At 32.9% G+C, this 18,448-nt stretch overlaps 1 protein-coding gene across 9 annotated transcripts in view; it reads left to right on the top strand.

Annotated features, from left to right (window-relative positions):
- PPFIA2 (PTPRF interacting protein alpha 2) overlaps window positions 1-18,448 on the top strand; it is a 664,129-nt gene that overhangs the window by 505,468 nt on the left and 140,213 nt on the right. For all 9 annotated transcript variants that reach the window (XM_074270868.1, XM_074270869.1, XM_074270872.1 and 6 more), the window contains one exon: window positions 2,506-2,622. In XM_074270868.1, the coding sequence (XP_074126969.1) occupies window positions 2,506-2,622 (117 nt within the window). The remainder of the gene's footprint in view (window positions 1-2,505; window positions 2,623-18,448) is intronic.

The raw sequence follows: 18,448 nt of genomic DNA, 5'->3' as shown, positions 1-18,448 counted from the left end.
ACCATGACATACCAGTGAATAGGATTTATGTGAGGTAGGGCTATGCAAGGTCACCTGCCTCACTTTCCCCTCCCGAGCCATTTAGGTCCAGTGACCAGATATAGATCAGGATAACTGGAGATGACCCTGGATGCAGTAGGAGATCTTGACCTTTTTAAGCTAAAATCTTCAATAGGTCTCAGTTTGAATAAGGCAAGGTAGACACTGAGACAAGCACTGGCCTTTTTCACCTAACAAAAAAAAAACAAAAAACAAACAAAAAAACAAAAAAACAAAAACAAACAACAAACAACAACAAAAAAACTAAATAAATAAATAAATCTGGGAATAATAGCCATCCAAATCTATATATTATATCTATGTATCTGTTATATAACAAATATATACACACATGTACACACATACATATATGTGTGTTTATAATCTAATAGCAGGATCAAACATATACATAAATAACTGTTATAAAAACTGATTTATACACACAGTTTTTGCCCCATATTGGTGCTCATTTATTCATTATTCATTAGTAGGTAATAAGTGAATGAGAGATATAAACAAAATGCTACATGATGCCATGAATGAAAAAGATTCATGACCAACTTGGAAGAATAAAAAAGACTTCTCAGAAGTTGAGTTGAATTTTAAAGAATAGGCTGGAATTGAAGAAGTTAGCAAGGGTAGCTAGGAAAACCTGTATGTGGCATTGAAAGGCATCTTAAAGATGGCTAAATAATCCCTTCTTTTAACAAATAAGAAAACCGAAGTCTAGAGAATTGAAATGTTTTGCTTATAGCTGTAAAATTTGTTAGCCCAAGAATTTGGTTTGGTCATGTGGCAAGGATTAATGATAAATTCATTTTCTCCAGTAATATGCTCATAATGTCAAAAGTGAAGAGGACTTTCAGGCATATTAATTTAATTTAGAGAGGATATATCTGAATCAATCAGAATGGGCAAATGTAGGTAGACTGTTATCAACATCATTGTAGGATACGTCCAAACTAATGAGTTCATAGATCCATTTGAATGTCCCTTGTGCCATCTTTTTTTAATTTTTTTTTTACAGAAAGATTAATGGAAAAATCTTCCCCTCAAATACATATCTCTTCATTGCCCTTTTGAGTCATCTATAATTCTGATTTCTGAATGTTCTACTTATAAAAATATAAGGACTAATTTCATGATAACACATTGAATGATGGTAGCTCAAAGGTGTATATTTGTCACCTGGTAGGATTATTATATTAAAAAAAAAAATAAAACAACATTTACTGTGTACGAAATTAGGTTGCTACATATTTCTCTATTCTTTTGATAAATGTTTTTTTTTTTAATGGAATAATTAATGCTTAAAATATTGTATTAATGATTGTTAGTTCATCTTAATATTTGTGCTTATTTTAATAATTACATTATTTTGATTAAAATTTACACTGAAGAGCAGATGATGCAGAAAGCAGAGTATGACTGCAAAAAAACTTAACATCATCACGTAGATAGTAAACGAGTTTGTGTATTTTGTATGAATCTTGAAACTATAGGCTTTATCCTTAACATTATAAAGGCTTAAATTGTACCAATATGGAGGTAAATAACTGCTTTCTTTAACTTCATCAGAATCTAAATTTAGAATTGAACGGAACTTTAAAATCATATAATTTAGTCTTGTTATATTATACATAGGAAAACTGAGGGTCAGATGTGAGGGGGATTTCCCCCAAAGTCATATGGTTTTTAACTAGAAGATCTAGGATTGTGACACCAGACTTCCAATTCTAAATCCAGTGATCTTGTCCCAGTACCTTCCTACTATCCCAATACCAAAAAATGTAAATCCATGAAAGTGAACTGAAATGTTAAAAGAATCAATACTCTATATTTTCTAAGTATTTCTCACTTGAGAAGGATTTCAAAGTAAGTCTGGAAGTGACAATCCTGATGTGATCCAAACAAAAGGTACTACGTTAGCAAAAACGGATATAATTTTGACTCATGTGTTATTTCTTCTCCAGAAATGGTTTCTATCAAATTTCTGTGCAGTTGATTACCTTAACCTTACAGTCCCTGAAACAGTTGTAATAATATATATTCACTATCCCATCTATTTTGTTCAACGAAGAAAGGCAAAAAAAAAGGGGGGGGGGAATAAAAGTAAATTTTTAGTAAAGAATTACTGAATATAGAATCTAGATCTGAAACTAATTATGGACATTGTCATGTATAAGTATGTTTTATTTAGAAAAAAATTTGTTTTGGACTTTTGGAAAAATTTTGAAGTTTTTTTGGTAGGAAATGCACATGTAAGCCCTAGAAATAAATTGAATTAATAGTATTGTCTGTTAGAAAACCTTTAAAGGTATAATAAAAATGAACTGAATATTAATTTTTGACTATACATTAGTATTTTCCAGATTTTATCAATTTTTTGATCCAATCCTTTGGTTGTTTTAAACTTTATAATATCTTTGTCTCACTTCTTCAAAGATACCTGCTTCTCTTTTGCAGATTGTTGCCTTGCGGGAACAAAATGCTCACATTCAAAGGAAAATGGCATCTGGAGAAGGGTCCACAGAGTCAGAACATATGGAAGGCATGGAGCCTGGCCAGAAAATCCATGAAAAGGTTAGACATTTCTTATTTATTCTTCTATTGGATAAGTTTCTTGCTGTACCATTTGATAGGAACATTAGGGATGAAAATTGCTTAATGCATATTTCACTGGTTCGTCTCATCAAAACCCCACATGACTTTTTTTCCTCTTCATCTATACTTAAGTGTAAAGACATCATATAAATGCATTTAGTTTTATTTGTATACATTGAGAGAAAAAATTAGTCATTTATTTTGTACGAAAAGGAGAGGAATTATACTTTACAAAACTGAGAAAAATTGTGGTTGAATTTGAAATTTGAAGGAAAAATAAAAAAGAATTTTTTCATTAAAATTATTGATTACCCAATGATGGACAGAATCAGCTACATCCAGAAAAGGAACACTGGGAAATGAGTGTAAACTGTGAGCATTGTTTTTTTTTTTTTTTTTTTTTTTTTGGTTTGTTTGTTTTCTTTTGTTTTGTTTTTCTTCCCAGATTATTTTTACCTTCCGAATACAATCCTTCCTTTGCAACAACAACAACAAAATTCGGTTCTGTACATATATATTGTACTTAGGATATACTATAACATATTTAATATGTATGGGAATGCCTGCCATCTAGGGGAGGGGGTGAAGGGAGGGAGGGGAAAAATTCGGAACAGAAGGGAGTACAAAGGATAATGTTGTAAAAAAAAAAAAATTATCTATGCATATGTACTGTCAAAGAAAATGTTATAATTATAAAAATTAATAAAAAATTACAAAAAAAATTATTGATTACCTACCATGTTTTGAAGGCAGTCCAACCCAATCCATAGCGTTGGGAAGATGTGTGTCCCATGCTGCTTACGTGACCCCAGATCAGTTACTTTACTGCTTGGTATTATAAATACCTTTCTATATAAGTTGCCAACAATGTGGCAACCTGTATTGATAGAGAGAGTTTCCTTTTCTGAGAGTGACTTTTGTTAATTGCCTATTTTTATTTTACAATGAGTATCAACAATAATAATAATGAATCAATTTCAAATATCATTTTATGCATCTACATCATATTCTTCAGAACAGAATGGAGTACTGACTAGAATTGAGACCTATCTGAAATCAAATTTTAAAAAAAGATAAAAGTGAAATAATTAGTCTTTTATATAAAATTTTATGGTTTTAATTGTTCCACATTTTTTAATCTCATTTGAGAATTAAAGTTTTACATTTTAATATCCCCATTTTACAGATGAGGAACTTGAAGCTTAGGAACTTTTGCTTCCTTGTGGTCCTACAGTAAGTAAATGCAATAAGAGGGGCTTGAAACTATGTCTTTCTTGAATATCAATGTATTGTATTTTCTATTGTCTCATACTATCTCTCAATATAAAATATAGCAATTCATTCCAAGGGAGAATTTATAAAAAGTGTAATCATAGATATAAAGGAAGAATCAAACAAAGTAAAGAGCATTTATTTATGTGATAATCAACATAGTGAGAAAGAGAAATTAAATAATTTTGGGACTAGACTGCAAACCACCTGGATAGAAAGAAGAAGAAGATGATATTTTGGGAAGCATAATAAACTTGATTAAATTCTGGACCTAATTTTAGTTTCAGCACATTATTGATGACTTAAGAAAAGGTCTTCAGAATCTATGGGGCACATGGCCACTTCCATATTAGAATATGTTGCTTGATAAAGTAGAGAAAATATATAATCTAAATTGAGGAAAAGAAAACTTCAAATATGTCAGAGAAAAGAGAGTATACTATAATTTCTTTTGTACACATTGTAATAGTTTACAGCTAAAATTGGCTAAAGAAGAAGAAGTACTCAGGAATAAAATTCTGAAGTTGCAAAGACAAAGTTTCAATGAGGATGAAAAGTGAAGCATTTTTTTTTTTTAGTTTTTAAATACACATAAGATTTTTTTTCTTTTCTTTTTTTCTTTTTTTTTTTTTAAATAGCTTTTCATTTACAAGATATATGCATGGGTAATTTTTCAGCATTGATAATTGCAAAACCTTTTGTTCCAGTTTTTCTCCTCCTTTCCCTTCCCCCCTCCCCAGATGGCAAGTAGACTAATACATGTAAAATATGTTAAAGTATAAGTTAAATACAATATATGTATACATGGCCAGTTATTTTGCTGTATAAAATAGTATACAATTAACTTGTGAAGGAAATAAAAAATGCAGGTGGACAAAGATAAAAGGATTGGGAATTCTATGTAGTGGTTCATAGTCATCTCCCAGAGTTCTTTCACTGGATGTAGCTGGTTTAATTCATTACTGTTCTATTGGAACTGATTTGGTTCATCACATTGTTGAAGAGGGCCAGGTCTATTAGAATTGATCATCATATAGTATTGTTGAAGTATATAATGATCTCCTGGTCCTGCTCATTTCACTCAGCATAAGTTTATGTAAATCTCTCCAGGTCTCTCTGAAATTATCCTGCTGGTCATTTCTTACAGAACAATAATATTCCATAATATCCATATACCACAATTTATTCAGCCATTCTCCAATTGATGGTCATCCACTCTATTTCCAGTTTCTGGCCACTACAGGGAGGGCTGCCACAAACATTCTTGCACATATAGGTCAAAGGGGAGCATTTTCAAAAGAGATTAATGTGAATAAACAATGATCTATCTTAATTGTTTCTTTTGAGGAGGAGAGGTACTCTGGGGGCTAAGGAAAAAATTATTTATTGATTTGTGACTATTGTCTCAAAAATGTATCAGTTTAAAAATAAAAAATATTAATGGTGGAAAAATTGTTTTAGTTAAAGGTACTAATGTAAGTAAATTATATTCAACCACAAATAGTTTTAGCCTTTCTTATTGTTTTACAGAAATAATTGGAAGTAGTAATAACTATAACATTTTATATAATAACATTTTAGCAGAATGATTTATGAGAATTTTTATTTAGAAGGCTAATCTTGTTTGTGAGTTGAAGCAGCAGTTATTCATTTTACTTTTAGTAAATAAAATATAATGTACTTTGATACAGATAATTTGGGATACAAAAGAGGTGGAAAAATTGGCTTTTGAGGTGAGATTATGTTGAAGATGTCACCGAGTTTCCATTGGTCCAGGATTTGGTGACTTTCAATTTAAACTAAAAATGTTTGCTAACTCAGGTCTTTACTTTTGTTTCTGTGCTGTTGAGGACTGTTAGTGATGTCAGCCTTTGGTAGAGTTGGAGTTCATATGCTAGAGCCAAGTTTGGCCATCCTTCCCTAGATATGGACATATTTTATTTTTGCTAGAAATACTTGGTTGGTCTTCGTAACTAAAGATATTAATACATATTTGTTGCAACTATCAAAATGAATGTAATTTAAACTAAATTGTTTAATTACACAATTTCATTGGAGATCATCAGAAATATTATTCTGGGAATTTGGGATAACTATAGTCATCTTTTTTAAGCTTTTATTTTTTCTTCTCTATAATATCTCCCTGCAAATTTTTCTTTGATCCAACAACAGTCACTTTGTTTCAGGATTGTTTTTTAAACTCTAATTGGGAATTCAGTATCAAATATGAAGACAATGATTAAAGTGGTTAAGAGGGAAGCAAGATGTTTTTGAGTCTGATTCTCTCTCTCCTGCCCCATCCCTCCCCTTTCTCCTTGTAAATAAAGATTATAGGTGTGTAGGAGGATTTTGGCATTTCTGTGCAAATTGAAGAGTGACTCTTAGAAAAAATTATTGTGTTGGATATTATAGAATTGTCAAGAAAGTTAGTACAAATGCCCTAATCACAAGCATTAGCCTTTGGATAGGGCAGTGAAGTCACTTAAATTACACAGCAAAGTAGGGTTATTTGCCAGTAGGGGATATTTTGTGTCAGTGGCTTGAGAGCTCTGGTTATAAAAATAATCTTATGAGAACACACTTTGAAATAGTGAGTAATTATTACCATAACAAAACAAAACAAAATGTGATTAATACTAAGATGAGGGTAGAGGCAAATATCTCAAAACATAGGAAGGAAACCTTTCAAATATCTTAAATATATATTTAAATCTAGAATGAGGATGATTCCCACTTATTCTATAATATGGATTACTAACCCACAATCATAAACTTGGTAAGTTACTTTATTTTAATATAATTGGTTTTCTTTGAAATACAGTACATTTTATAATATGCATTTCAGAAATATTATTTTATTATATATAAACATATTTTATTATATATTATGTTATTTTGTGATCTATAAACACGAATATTTTATTTTTTATAACTATCATTCTGAGAAAGGGTTCACCAATCTTCCAGCTTCTCCTAGAAAGTCATCATTGATAATGATTGTTATTTTTCCTTTGTAATGGCTCTTGACTGATATTTTTGGTCTAGTTATCAGCAAAATTTCCCCTTTTATTCCTTCTTCTTGCCCTATTCAGAAAAGTCACCTCCTAATACAATATTTTTAAAGGGAAGGAGATAAGGAGAGAGAAAGAGAGGGAGGAAGGAGGAAGAAAGAGAAGGGGAGGAGAGAGATCAAACAAATTAAATTAAATGTCAAAAAAGTTAGACAACATATACAATATGCTATACTCATGCACTTCCTACCTCCACAAGTGAGCAGGACACTGAAAACTTGGTGGTCTTGAAGATGGCTACAAAAATCACTACAAGATCTCTGAAAGACCACTGACGGCAGAGTTAGAGATCTCAGCTGACAAAGCTGGAGGGACAGTCTGATTTCTGTGGGGATTCTGGCTTTCCCTACCTTTCAGAAGCCCACAGGAAGCAGAATGACAGGGATGGCATGCAAGTACCAGGCTACAGCAGGAAGAAAACTATATGCCCAGAAAAGATAAGTGGCTTTAAGATTGTGTTATCAATTAGCTGTGTTAGGGTTTCTCACTGAACCTTAGTTTTCTCACTCTGTAAAACAAGCTTAGGGAACATATGATATGAAAAAAAAAAAAGACTTAGGGGTGTGTTTAGTGGACTATAAGCTAAATTTGAGTCAGCAATGTGATGTGGCCATCCAAAGGTTATATGTTCATGGATCTCATTGAAAGTCCTATCTGTCAGTTGACCCTAATTTTCCACCTAATTTTCAAGAGTCTTTATGACTTACACAAACACTAAGCCCCTTCCCCCCAACATTGTGATCCAATGACACTGGTCTGACTTTTTTCTGTTCCTCACACAAAACCCTTCATCTCCCAATTTTCAGCAGTTTCAACAGTCAAGTGACTGTTCTCCATGCCTGGAATGTACTTGCTCCTCAACTCTACCAATTGGCTTCCTTCAAGTCTTACTTAAAATCCTATTTTCTGCAAGAAGACATTCCCAGATCCCCCCTTTTCAAATTCCTCTTTTAATTATTTCCAATTTATTTTTTATGTGGCTTGTTAGTCCATAGCTATTGTCCTGATTCCTCCTCTAGTAGACTGTTCCTTGAGTGAAAGGGCTGACTTACTTTTCTTGGAGTCCCCTGCATCTAATACAGTTCCTGACACATAGTAAGTGCTTAATGTTTATTGCCTGAGAGCCTGAATATATGGAGCAACAGTTTTCACAATAAGCTAAAAAGTGTGTTAAGGAAGACAGCCAGAATGGTGCCACATTCTTGCCCACACAGGTCTCTTTCTCTTCTTTGATAGCTCTTTGGAATATAAGCCCAGTAGCAGCACTGCTGGGTCAAAGTGTATGCACATTTTGATAATTTTGGGGGCACAATTCCACATTGCTCTCCAGAATGGTTGGATTCGTTCACAATTCCACCAACAATGAATCAGTGTCCCAGTTTCCCCACATCCCCTCCAACATTTGTCACTGTCTTTTCCTGTTATCTTAGCCAATCTGAGAGGTGTTTAATGATATCTCAGATTTGTCTTAATTTGCATTTCTCTGATCAATAGTGATTTGGAACACTTTCATATGAGTGGAAATAGTTTCAATTTCATCATCTATAAAATTCCAAATTTTTCTCTCTTCTCTTCCTCCACATTCCTCTCCAAGAAAGCAAGCAATCTTTTTTTTTTTTAGGTTTTATATGAGTAATCATATTAAAGATATTTCCACATCAGTAATGCTATGAAAACAAAAGAAAAAAAAACACAATACTTCATTCTTCTTTCTCTGGATATAGATAGTATTTCCATTGTGAATCTTTTGTAGTTGTCTTGGATCACTGTATTGCTGAGGAGAGTTAAGTCTATCATAGATGATCACCACACAATGATGCTTTCACTGTGAACAATGATTTTCCTTATGCTCAGATCCACTCTCTAACTTCCATACCAACTCACAGCTCTCACAGACCTCCTTCATTCAAATCCAATATATTTGCATGTCTCTCCTTGTTCACCTTCCTGATGTCAGGGATCTTTTTAAGGAAACAAAGGACAAATAACAACAGTCTTGTCATATAGGAGATAATAGATTCAGACTTGGAAAGAATCCTGTCAATTCATTTAACCTCATCTAATAGCCAGAGAACCTTAGACCTAGTCTTTAATTCTAGTTTTCAAAAAACCAAAGTGAACTCATAGTGATTCTTATTCTCCTTTTGGGGTGATTAAAAACCTGTCCAACTAATAAACTATCCTGAATTCTGTCAGGGATGATTATTAACTTTAGTGGCTTATAGTTAGGCTCTAAATTCTTTTTCTTCGTGAAATCTGGGATAGTTTGCTAATATCCACACATCAAGAATCTATCCCCAAGGTATCTCATTCTTATTGACAACACCTAATCTGTCACAACTAAGTTCTTCATTATCCTCAGATATAATGTACCTCATCTAATGTATTGAAAGAATTTCAGGTCCATATGACCATATCCTATTTCCTCCTTTGCCTTGGCTTTTTTTTTTTCATTCCTTACTTATTTTTTGTGCCTTCTAATTTCAGGATCAGTCTCTTTTATTTAAAAAAAAAAAAAAAAAACCAAGATAAATTCCAGCAACTTGTTACCCTGAACCACTTGTAGCAAAACTTTGGAGCAGAACTGCTATCAGAAAACCCATATAAAGAAACTCTGAAATAGGTTTAAAAAGAATTAATAATGATTAGTAATTGTACCTGTACATTATAAATTTAGGAACATCAGGCAGTTTTATTATTTTAAATTTTTTTATCAGGCAGTTTTAAAAGGGGAATTTGCTGCACTTTTACTAAAAAAAAAAAAAAAAAAAAAAAAGTTACCAGAAATCAGCAACTACCAAGTCATGTTTTTGTTTTTGAAATTATAATGAAAATGGTCCATATACATGGTTTGATTTAGTCATTCAATAATGTCCAATTCTTCATGATTCCATTCACATATCTGAGTATGCCTAATGAAAATCTGGGAAGAAAACAGATTTTCTCACATTGGGAGTGTGCTTATAGGGTTTTCAACCCACACAGATAAAATGATTTTTAAAAATTTTACTCATACCTGTGTTATCATTGCTGTAGGGAACTTACTTGCTTAGCTAGCTCTCTTTCTAAAATAGGCTTAGATAGTTGTCCCAAACTCTCAGACATTAAGTGATTTACCCAGAGTGATATCAGTATATCACAGCTAGCACTTGAACTCAGGTCTTCCTAACTCTGAGCCTGGTCTCTCAATACTATAACAATTATACTTAGCAAAAATAATTAGCTAAAGTTGATGAAAAAACAAAACAAAACAAAACAAAACAACAACAAAAAAACATGCTTCTCTCCCCTATATAGACACATTTCAGGTATGTTTTATTCTGGGTTTTATTCTTTCCATATTATCCTAGCATCTCTTGCCTTGTCCCTCCACCTCACTCAGCAGTGGACTCAGAAACTTTCCTCACAAAACTGGAGTTTGTTTTAAAAAGATAATAAATATAAGTCTAGTTTCTAGTCAATCAGGGAAGAAGATATTCCTGGCTCTCCCTCCACTTCAATAATGACTTTTTGAGATGACATACATGTATATATTTTCTCCCTAAATAGAATTTAAATGTTTTTGAGGATTGGAGCTGCTATTAAGTTATAAAGTTCTATTATACCAGTACCTTGAACATAGTAGCCATGTATATAGGATTTTAAAGTTTATCTTTAAGGACAGAAGTTTTTAATTTGGGAAGTCTCAATGATGGTGAATAGAACAATAAGACATTCTGTTGACTTGACCTTTACAGAGGTAATAGTTGCTTGGTGGTAGTTGTCTTTAATTTTTGGAAAAGATCAAAATGATATTATTGAGATTCAAAGGAGATCCCCAAAGATTAGGGTTTCAGACCAGAATCGAAAGGTATCTCAAAAGAATTTGCACACTAAAACTCATCTCCAAGTCAAGAAGCAAAGTTTATTATAATTATAATGCCAATTGAACTGGCTAAGTTAAAAAAAATTAGCAAAGAACCAGGAGCAAGAAGATAAATTCATAGGAAAAAGAAAGATCAGGTCGTCATGTCACTGATATCACAATTTTATGGCTTAGAGGTAGAATTTAGGAGTCGTCTTAGAGATGGACTTGAAAAGTGGTTTGGTATGCACCACATTATTATCTCAGAAACTTTGCTATTACTGACCAACAGATTGTTCTCTGACAGCCTGCATTATTTGCAGAACTACAGCTATGCAAAGGAAAGAAAGTAAGAGCTGGAAGGTGAAGCTTACATATAACAATCCAAAAGGACTAGAATTAAGACTTCATGAAGGATAGAAATGAGAAATAAATTTCAAAAAGTTTGCTGGAATCAGACTGTGGAGGGCTTTAAATGCAAACTGAAGATTTTTTTTCCTTTAGAGCTAATAACAATCTGCTACTGAACTAACTTGAACCAGAAAAAAGTTAGGGCTATGTTTTTGGAAGACTACTTGAAAGTAAGGAAGAAAAGAAGGAAGCGAGGAAGGAAGGAAGGGAAGAAGAAAGGAAGGAGTTTTATAATTGACCAGTTCCAGTCTAGCTTTATTCACAGAGGTGTATATGTGTATATATGGTGTGTGTGTATGCCCTCATGTATTATACAGGATTTTGATAAGGGACTTTTAGATATACATAAATATAAACATATGGAATATCTGAATCTGCTAGAATTCTTTTGAGCAAGGAAGTTACATGAGTGTTAAACTTCCATTAAAATGTGTTTATGTGATATGAAGAACCCTTTAATTTCATACCCAGAATGCTTTGTGATTAAATATAATTTGTCAGAAATGTCATTACCTTTAGCTATGTGACTTCACTCTGTACATGGGACCAGCATGAATAGTGATCTCTTCCCATTGTCTTTATCACTTCTCTTCTAAACATCTGTTTCTGTATAATCCTCTCTGGCTAAATATCAACTAATCCCACCAGTTGCTTTGTAGTAAACTAACTTTTTTGTCAGCTGGAGTTTATATTACCTGTGATTACATTATTGATCCATGTCCATCTTTCCCTTCTTGTATTTCAGACAATTATAATTTGTCAAAGGATTGAATGGTGCTTTCTTAAGTTATTTTACCTTCCATTGATCCCAAATTCTTTGCTTTCATAGCAGTAATGATGAGGATGAAGTGACCTTAGTGATTATTCATTCTTTGATCGCATTCATATATTTCTTGGTGCTGAAGGTCTATTTTTCTTTTTCACTTCTATATAATGTATCATTCATCTAAACATTTATTTACTTTCTATTAAATTTTATCCTTATGAAACTTGCTAAGGCAGTAATGTTTCTTTGACCTACTTCACTACCCCCAGATTTAAAATCTTACTTTCCAAAGTCATTTTTATTTTCAAAATGATATAATAGATATTTATATAATAATCAACAATCACTTATTAAGAACTGTTTGGGATAAGGGAAAAAAGAAAACAAAAACAGTGAATAGTCCTCTCCTTCAAAGAGCTTATGTTCTATCAAAGAATATAACATATTACATAAATATACAGGAGAATCCCAGATCTTCTCCGAGGAAAAAGTCCCCAGACTCCCTAAAGTGATAATAAACAAGACAAGATTGAGGTACTAATTCCCCTTGAACTTCTTCCTAGTTTAATTCCCTTTCTCCAGTGACTTCTCATAGAAGGACACCTGCATCCCAGAGTGCATCCTACTCTCTCAAAACTGAACTCTACAAGAACCAGGATCTCTTCTTCCAGGCTTTCACTGATTCTGCCTTGCATGCAGGCACTTACCATTGAATATTCAATAAGGGAAATCTTATGTATTATGCAAATGAACTGTTCCAGCTTACATATGTACAAAACAGATCCAGAATAAATTTAAGGCGAATTTGGAAAAACCTCTGCTGCTGATAGTAAGCTTGTTGTAGAAGGTAATGCTTGTGTAGAATTTGGAAGTAAAAGCACACTTCTGAGAGAAGGTGAAATGGTAGTTCATTTGAAGTTAGGAGCATTCAGGTCTTCCAGCTTCTAATCACAGATCTCTATTTACTATAAACTGTTTATTTTGGCAAAATTTAAGATGACTAACTGCTGAAGACTGTAATCCCTTGCTTTAAAAAAAAAAAAAAAAAAAAAAAAAAAAAAAAAAAAAACCTTATAACAATAAAAACAAACCTCAAAAAAAAAAAAAATGGGATAGAATTTTCAAGTCAATAATGCCTGTTTTCTTTGGATAATGATAGGACCAATACTCTTTCTTTTTGGAAGTTTTCATCTGTGAAAAATGGGGATAAAGATGCCTTTCTCACCTTCCTCAAAAGACTGATTTTATAGGATAACGTATCACAGATTGAAAGCTAAAATGGATTTATGAGATCTGCTAGCCCAAAGCTAGCTCTTAATTTTCATTGGAATTGGCTTGCCCCCAAATCACATAAACAGTAGAAGTTGCGTTTCTACCCAGCCAGATTCCACTGATTGTTTTCACTTATATCCTTTAGTTTTATATCATTTTTTAGATTATTTAATTCAACCAACATTTGTTAGAACCCACTAGGCTAAGGCATTGCAGTAGTCACTATGCTACTATTATTAAAAAATATTTACTTCCAAATTCGTTATCTAAAAATTGATTTACATTTATTGGAATCTGAGATCATTTATGAATTTCTGATTAAATATGAAACCTATTATTTTTAGTAATTTCTGATTTGTCTAAGAGTATTGGGGACTTCATTATATAGCAAACTAATAAACCTTTTAACATTGAGACTTTAAAATAAGGTGAAGAACTTTAAAAATACTTTGAAATCACATTATAGTCAGAAATATGTGTCTATATGTGCCAGCACTTTGTCTATTTTTTCATGAGTAATGAATCATTAAATCCATAAACTGAACCTTAATAAATTTCATGACCAGCTAACTTTGGAAAAAAATCTGGAAAGTCATTTGACTCCGATCCATAATTAGACTTCTTCTATATTCTATTTTCCTTAATCTAACTTTTTCTCACTTAATAAGATATAGGTTCATTAAAATATAGCATTTTTCACTGACTTCTCTTTAGCTAGAACTTGGCAAATAGATTACAGCTTTGCCTCTTCCAATGGTAATTATAACATTGGGGGAGTGGAAAGTTATTTCTTAGATGAGAATCCATTCTGGTAAAGATCCTTCGGACTATTTGCAAATGGAGCTTGTATTTTATGAAATTTTGATTCAGATGAACCTTGAATTAGATTTCCTTTGACAGGTCTAAATAGAAAACCCCCCCTAAAAAAAAAATCTAGCAGTGTTAGTTAGCAAATATAATATCTCTTGGTATTCACAGTTGATCAAGAAAGCTCTCTAGCATTTTTATAGCATATCGACACTGAGACCTAAGAGATATGCTTTCTTTAGATATTTACCTAGTCACTTATTAATGTTATTGAAATGTTGGCTCTTGGCCAAGCACATCAAAATTAAAGTGTTTTTTGCCTGAACTCAGATCTTGTGAGAGTGGACAGTTAATGAGGAAAAATTTTAGCATATACCATAGTATTTTCTAAATGACAAGTTGATCTGAAATAATTATGTCCTATGTGTAACAACTTCCCATTTGCAAATTAAGTCAGGATTCATTTGGCTCATTATCTGATTCAAAATAAATCCCTGATGAAATACCCAATTTCTTCCTTTTGTCTTTTAAATTCATCTAAGTAAAATCCCTATAACCTGAAAGTTCCAACTAATGGGTTCATTGCCTTGTCTCATTCCTTCCTCCAAGAGAAAAGTAGTCTTGTCCTCCACAAATCACTCTTGTTTCCTCTCCCTAGCCTTTAGGATTCTTTTATTCATAACCTATCTTATCTTATACTTAGATTAATGGCTTATTTGTGTGCTTGTATACAAGACCATCAATTCCACAAGAGCTCGCATGTGGTCTTTTCTGTTCAATTATGCCATATTTACCAAATACCTACTTGGTGCAATGCTCCATGCTATGCACCAGATGTATAAAACCCTACAATAACACCATCAAGGAGGTTCTGTTCTATTAGGTATAGGAGAAATTATAGCATTTATACAGATAAGCACATTATAAGTATATTCAAAGAAATTTTGGCAGGCCTAGAATACCAATAAGATCAGAAGGTGAATAGAGATCTGTGAAGATGTAATGTAGAAAATGAGACATGGACTGTGCTTTGAAGGAATTTTATGATTCACTTGTTGGAAATAAAGAGGGAGTAACCCCAGAGTGTATCAGATTTGAATATGGAAAATAATAATAATAATTGAAAAAGCACTTTATTTTCTATTATGAATTTAACAAGTATCAACCCAAACCAAACATTTCCATAAACAAAGGAGACAAAAAGAATTGCATATGAAGCATGAATTTCCACTGAATATGACATATTAAAATTATATGTTAAATTAAGGAAGTTTGTGACAAAATAGTCCTTTTGTTTTTGCCTTTTTTAAGAACTCCTTTTTGCTTATTTCTTAGCATTTGCTTATTATTTCTTATTATTTTCTTATTTTATTTTAATAATGCTTTTTATTTTCAAAATACAGGCAAAGATAGTTTCAATATTTATCCTTGCAAAACATTGTGTTCTAAATTTGTCTCCTCTTTCCCTATCCCCTTCCCTAGACATCAAAGAATCCAATATAAATTAAACATGTGCAAATCTTTGATATATATTTCCACATTTATCATGTTGCACAAGAAAAATCAGATCAAAAAGAAAAAACATGAGAAAGAAAAAAAAAAAGCAAACAAACAACAACAAAAAGAATGAAATGCTATGTTGTGATCCATACTCAGTTTCCTCTCTCTGAGTATAGATGGCTCTCTTCATCACAAGATCATTGGAACTGGGCTCAATCATCTCATTGTTGAAAAGAGCCACGTCCATCGGAATTGATCATTTTATAATCTTGCTGTTGCCATGTATAATGATCTCCTGGTTGTGCTCATTTCACTTAATATCAGTTCATGTAAGTCTCTCCAGGCCTCTCTGAAATTATCATGTTGGTTATTTTTTTTATAGAGCAATAATATTCTATAACATTCATATACCATAACTTATTCAGCAGTTCCCCAACTGATGGCTTATTTGTTATTTAAAAAATATTTTATTGATGATCTTTTCCTTCCTTTTTTTCTCTGTTCTCACCAACACTTCCTAATTGTTACATTTCCCAAATCAAACTTACTAGAATGACGATAGTGATTGTTCCATAATTATTTCTGTAATATCTATTACCTACAAGCCTCTAGATTGAATTTTCTACTCTAGTAAGAAAGAAAACACTTAAAAAGAAACTTTATCCCTGATGACTTTTCAATTCACTTTATTTTGTCAAACTCCACAGCACCCACCAACTAATCTGAATTAATTGGAATCTACCAATACTTTTGGTATTGAATCGAATTGAGATTATGTTGAGGAAGCAATGTATAGATTTTCAGGTTGAACAAGATACTAAAGGAAAGGAGAAATTAGTGTTAGCCCCATTCCCACTCCCCCAAAAGGATTATCTGTTAGGAAAAACAAAAACAAAAAAACAAAAAAAACCTTAGTAATGGTGATTGACTCTTAAAAGCTAGAAACTAATACTTCCTAAATATTGAAGAGTAGCTCATATAAAGGAAGCATAGCTGAATATTTTCAATTAAATGGTATTTATGTAGCAGTTTCAATTTCCCAAGTACTTTACAGTCTAGATTCATTATTTAAAATTTCAAAATAAATTTATAAAATTGTTAGTAATTTTGTTTAATGTACCACTTTTCTCTGGCAGTGTGCAACCAATAAAATTTGGAAAATAAATAACATTAAAGCATTGAACACTACAGAGTAAAAAAATGATATAATTAATAATAATAAAAAAAAAAGTCAGTAAAAACTGGGCTTATATCGCAAAGAGATCTTAAAGAAGGGAAAGGGACCTGTATGTGCAAGAATGTTTGTGGCAGCCCTCTTTGGAGTGGCCAGAAATTGGAAACTACATGGATATCTGTTAGGTTCTTACTAAGTGCTAAGTTAGTAGTTAACAATTCTCTAGCTCAGAATTCACACCTTTAAAAGCAGCAAGTTCATTGGTTGTTAGTAATTCTCACAAGCTCCTGGCAGTACCCACAAGCCCATTCTCTGGGAGGATAAAAAGATGCTACATTGAGCCTGGAGAGCAGTCCTGGATTAGGGAAGGACAAGACTTCCAGAGGGAACTTCAGGGAAGCCCGAGGAGATTCAGAGCCAGGATTCAGGAAGAAGAGGATTCGAGATTCTACCTTTGCTCTGGCTGGAGGCTCCAGAAGGTTCCCAAGAAACCTGCTCACAGAGAAAAGGATTAACAGAAAAGAAACCTCCTCCCAGAGAAGGATTACAATTGAGAGACAACAGCACATTACAATTTGGCGCCCAACGTGGGTCTTCTGACCAGGTGTTCACTACCAAACTCCTTATCTCCTGGCTATCCCTCAGCTTGGTCAGCTACCCCAGGTTAGGGAGCCAGGTTAAAGACAGCGACTGCTGTCTGCAGTGGGCTTATAAAGGGCCTGTGAGGTCACACACACAGCCAACCAGCGAGAGAGCCGTCACCCATTACATAAGCTATCTCAATATGGCCAGGATCCCACCCACAGGGCACTCCTATATTCACAGAGATAACTTCTGGGCCACTCAGTCTCCTGTTGCACTGTGGCGCCGCCCATTTAAAGGATATCCAACAATTGGAGAATAGCTGAATAAATTGTGGTACATGAATATTATGGAATATTATTGTTCTTTAAGAAATGACCAACAGGATGATTTCAGAAAGACCTGGAGAGATTTACATGGACTGATGCTGAGTGAAATGAGCAGGACCAGGAGATCGTTGTATACTTCAACAACAATACTATATGATGATCAATTCTGATGGATGTGGCCGTTTTCAACAATGAGATGAACCAAATCAGTTCCAATAGAGCAGTAATGAACTGAACCAGCCACACCCAGCGAAAGAACTCTGGGAGATGACTATGAACCACTACATGGAATTCCCAGCACCTCTGTTTTTGTCCACCTGCATTTTGGATTTTCTTTACAGGCTAATTGTACACTATTTCAAAGTTCAATTCTTTTTGGACAGCAAAATAACCATTTGGACATGTATACATATATTGCATTTAATTTATAATCTTACATATGCAACATGTATTGATCAACCTGCCATCTGGGGAGGGGGGGGGCGGGGAAGGAAGGGAAAAATTAGAACAAAAAGTTTGGCAATTGTCAATGTTGTAAAATTACCCATGCATATATCTGGTAAATAAAAACTATTAAAATAATTTTTTAAAAAGTCAGTAAGCTATAATGTTCTGCAAAAAGGAGAGATTTCATATTAAAATGAGACTATTTTCTAAAGAATCCGAAACAAAAAAGGAATACTTGTATTATTTGATGTAAGCTACCAAGAAGACCTCTCCCCAATAGATTTCCTTTATAATTGCTTCCTGTTGTGAAAAAGACTGTTTCAATTTGAT

The sequence above is a fragment of the Sminthopsis crassicaudata genome, chromosome 5, assembly GCF_048593235.1.
Source record: "Sminthopsis crassicaudata isolate SCR6 chromosome 5, ASM4859323v1, whole genome shotgun sequence".
In the NCBI taxonomy this organism is placed as follows: Eukaryota; Metazoa; Chordata; class Mammalia; order Dasyuromorphia; family Dasyuridae; genus Sminthopsis; species Sminthopsis crassicaudata.
The sequence above is the reverse complement of the archived record's forward strand: the minus strand, read 5'-3'. Positions and strand labels throughout refer to the sequence as shown.